This window comes from Glossina fuscipes, unplaced genomic scaffold (assembly GCF_014805625.2).
Source record: "Glossina fuscipes isolate IAEA_lab_2018 unplaced genomic scaffold, Yale_Gfus_2 61056, whole genome shotgun sequence".
NCBI classification, from domain to species: domain Eukaryota; kingdom Metazoa; phylum Arthropoda; class Insecta; order Diptera; family Glossinidae; genus Glossina; species Glossina fuscipes.
In genome coordinates, this window is record NW_024003304.1 from 2864 (window position 1) to 3404 (window position 541).

General features: G+C 45.3%; 1 protein-coding gene across 1 annotated transcript in view; it reads right to left on the reverse strand.

The window, feature by feature from the left end:
* LOC119643488 (keratin-associated protein 5-6-like) overlaps nt 1–499 on the reverse strand; it is a 1429-nt gene extending 930 nt beyond the window's left edge. Inside the window, exon 1 of the mRNA XM_038042845.1 lies at nt 25–499. Coding sequence (XP_037898773.1) covers nt 25–460 — 436 coding nt within the window. The 5' untranslated portion in view covers nt 461–499. The remainder of the gene's footprint in view (nt 1–24) is intronic.
* Nucleotides 500–541: the final 42 nt, after the last annotated feature.

Below are 541 nucleotides of genomic sequence, written 5' to 3' on the forward strand. Positions count from 1 at the left end.
AATGTAATGAAAATGGCCACTTACAGGGATAAACTTGCGGCGTATTGCAGCTATTCCATACTCGTGGATCTGGTATGCCACCTTCAGGTAAGGGTGGGCAACATCTTGGTGTTGGTGAGCATGGTATTGGCGATGGGGCTCCACATTGCGGATTGGATAATCCACAGTAAGCTGGATCGCTGCATGGGTTGCATGTGCAACCACAGCCGTTGCTGCTACAACAATTGCCGTTACTGCAACAACTGCCGTTACCATTACCATTGCCTCCTCCTGCACGACGATTATTTGTATTTTTCTTCTTAATCACACCCATAGTCATATTGGCATAGCGTAGAGGAAACGAACTAGGGCAACAATTAGGTGTTGGGAAACACATACAAGCTGAACGACCTTGGCACAGCGAACGTGGGCATTTATCTTGCAGACCGTTACGTTTAATACAATCGCATGTCGTATACATAATGCCACAACGCAATTCGCGACTACGACAGGCTTTAGGCTGTAAAAACAGAAGAAAACTATTAGTTTTCGATGAAAAAGT